This window comes from Pristis pectinata, chromosome 12 (genome assembly GCF_009764475.1).
Source record: "Pristis pectinata isolate sPriPec2 chromosome 12, sPriPec2.1.pri, whole genome shotgun sequence".
Taxonomy (NCBI): Eukaryota; Metazoa; Chordata; class Chondrichthyes; order Rhinopristiformes; family Pristidae; genus Pristis; species Pristis pectinata.
Genome location: NC_067416.1, coordinates 53,723,813 through 53,726,181, shown reverse-complemented (window position 1 = coordinate 53,726,181; position 2,369 = coordinate 53,723,813). Strand labels below are relative to the sequence as shown.

Below are 2,369 nucleotides of genomic sequence, written 5' to 3'. Positions count from 1 at the left end.
TGTCAATTACAGGACCAAATACTTGTGTAGAGACATACAAAGCAACAGTGATCCAGCTAAGAACGCCCAGGATGAGTGATTCTGCTAATAATACCATAATACGGTTCTTCCAAGATGGGTAGGAATAGGGTGAGGATGTTACTGAGGAAGGGCCGTCTCAACTATGTAGATCACTGGGAGAACTGGAGTTCTCCTTAGAACAGAGAATTTTTGCAATGCATTTGCGAGGAACTCTGAGGTGGTTGTGTTTCTGATCACTTCTGCATACCGCGGTAAGTGCGCCCTCTGGTGAGCACCAGATAAAGCTCCATCGGGGTCAGTTTTTGTTCGGGTCTGTTGTTTCTCTTCCGCAGTGTGGGTCTCATGGCACAGACATACACGGCAGAGTCGGAGAGAAGGACCCCGGAGATAGTTAACGGAATAGTCTGGCTCGTTTTTTCAAAAACAGCAGAAAACCTGTCTGGGAACTCTGGAGATCGGTCGTTGAACCCTGTGCTTAATATCTTCAGAATGTATCTGGGAGCTTCTCCGGGAGACTGGATGTACCAGAAGGCAGTTTGATCAACGTATGCTGCGGGGTAACTGCAGTTCAGTGTGACATTTCGACCTTCTTCAACAGTCATCTCAGGTGGATACTGGGATATTGAATCATCGGCAGAGTCTCCTATAACAAAACAAAGAAAATATGAGCAGCCTGGTTGTAAATTGAAGGCAAGGTCCGCACAGGAGCCAGTTAAACAGAGACTTACCAGGGAACAACGATACTATGAACAAAATGCAGAAGAGAGAAGACATTGTATCTGACTTGGAAACAGACGGGAACGAGTCGAATGAATCCACTGTGGTTTATGCCTCGGATATGTGTGAGGAAAGACAGATCAGGAGCACGTGTTGTCTGTTGCGTAGACGAAGGGGTGTTGTCTTCGTTCATGATTGGCTGGTCTCTAACACCTGACGTTATTTAAGCACAACCTTCTGCCTTTACGTGTGCTGACTTGTTCTGTCCATCCCCACGGCCGCTCTCTCTCTCTCTCTCTCACTCTCTCTCTCTCTCTCTCTCTCTCTCTCTCTCTCTCTCTCTCTCTCTCTCTCTCTCTCTCTCTGAAGCGGATATTTTCAAGGGCGGTTTAGCACCCAAAGAGCATTCCACTCCTACGCTCTCTCTCTCTGTCCGTATGTACGTATGTATGTATGTATGTATGTATGTATGTATGTATGTATGTATGTATGTATCTATCTATCTATCTATCTATCTATCTATCTATCTATCTATCTATCTATCTATCTATCTATCTATCTATCTATCTAGCTATCTATCTAGCTATCTACCTATAATTTATGCATCCATCTCTTTGTCTCTCTATCTGTCTATCCGTCCATATATCTACCTGCCTTTCTCTTTTTGTCATCTTCGCATATTGCAAAATATCTCCGCAATGCCACACGAATAAGCCATTGAGAGAACGACCGGATATTAAGACTCCCTTCTCGTGATCGCAAGTCCAAACGCAAAACGCCACCTCTTCATGCAAACATGCCGACGCGCTTGTTTATTCATTCCTTATTATGTCAGATATCTGAACTGATGGATTCACTGGTTGTACTGGTTTCCCTTATTCCAAAACCAGTCCCAAAGTGGCGTAATGCGATAAAAGACTTGAAGGAGTGACGAGACTCGAAAACAATTCACTGAAGCTGCAGTAGCACATCAACCCTCTATTTCTTCTGCGTGCCACAGGACAAGAACAGCTCTCCCACATTCCTGATTTAATTCGCTTCTTATGAGGAGCTGCGAGAACGAGGGATTGATTTCTAGCCTTCCTCAACACTTCGAATATAGAGTTGTATTTCTCTCTGTAAGATCTGCAGTTGTCTACAGTGTGTTCTATTACCGTGAGCTCGGGCCACGGTAACAGAATCGTAAACCTGCGGCATTGGGGAAAATAAATGGCAAAATAAACTGACCATTGGGATAACACTAAAGAACAGTAGGAGGGACGTGTAGAATAACCTTGGAGACGCAGTGATTATCAGACGAGAGATTTGCAAGGCTGAAGTTACATAGCCAAGCACAAAAGACTGAAGACGCAAAACATGACAGATGCTGGAATATGAAGTACAAAAGAATCTGCTGGAAGAATACGTTGCCTCAAGCAATATCTGTTGAATCAAAGCGATGGTCGACGTTTTGGATCCTGTAATCTAAACACTTCCCTGGCTCTGCAGTAGGCTTTTCCTTCTAAGTGACCTGTAAGCCATCTCCACTATTGGCCTATTGTCCCCTAAACCCTTTCTAATTTATATAACACTTAAGCTGAATATTTTGAAAACTTTGCAAATTGTCTTATAATTCCTAATATTCCTTCCAC

At 43.6% G+C, this 2,369-nt stretch overlaps 1 gene segment (V, D, J or C); it reads right to left on the bottom strand.

The window, feature by feature from the left end:
* Positions 1–254: 254 nt before the first annotated feature.
* Positions 255–1,935, bottom strand: LOC127576453 (T cell receptor alpha variable 38-2/delta variable 8-like). The segment is given in 2 exon segments: positions 255–664; positions 1,893–1,935. Coding segments are annotated over 2 exon segments (453 nt in total).
* Between the last annotated feature and the right edge of the window lie 434 nt (positions 1,936–2,369).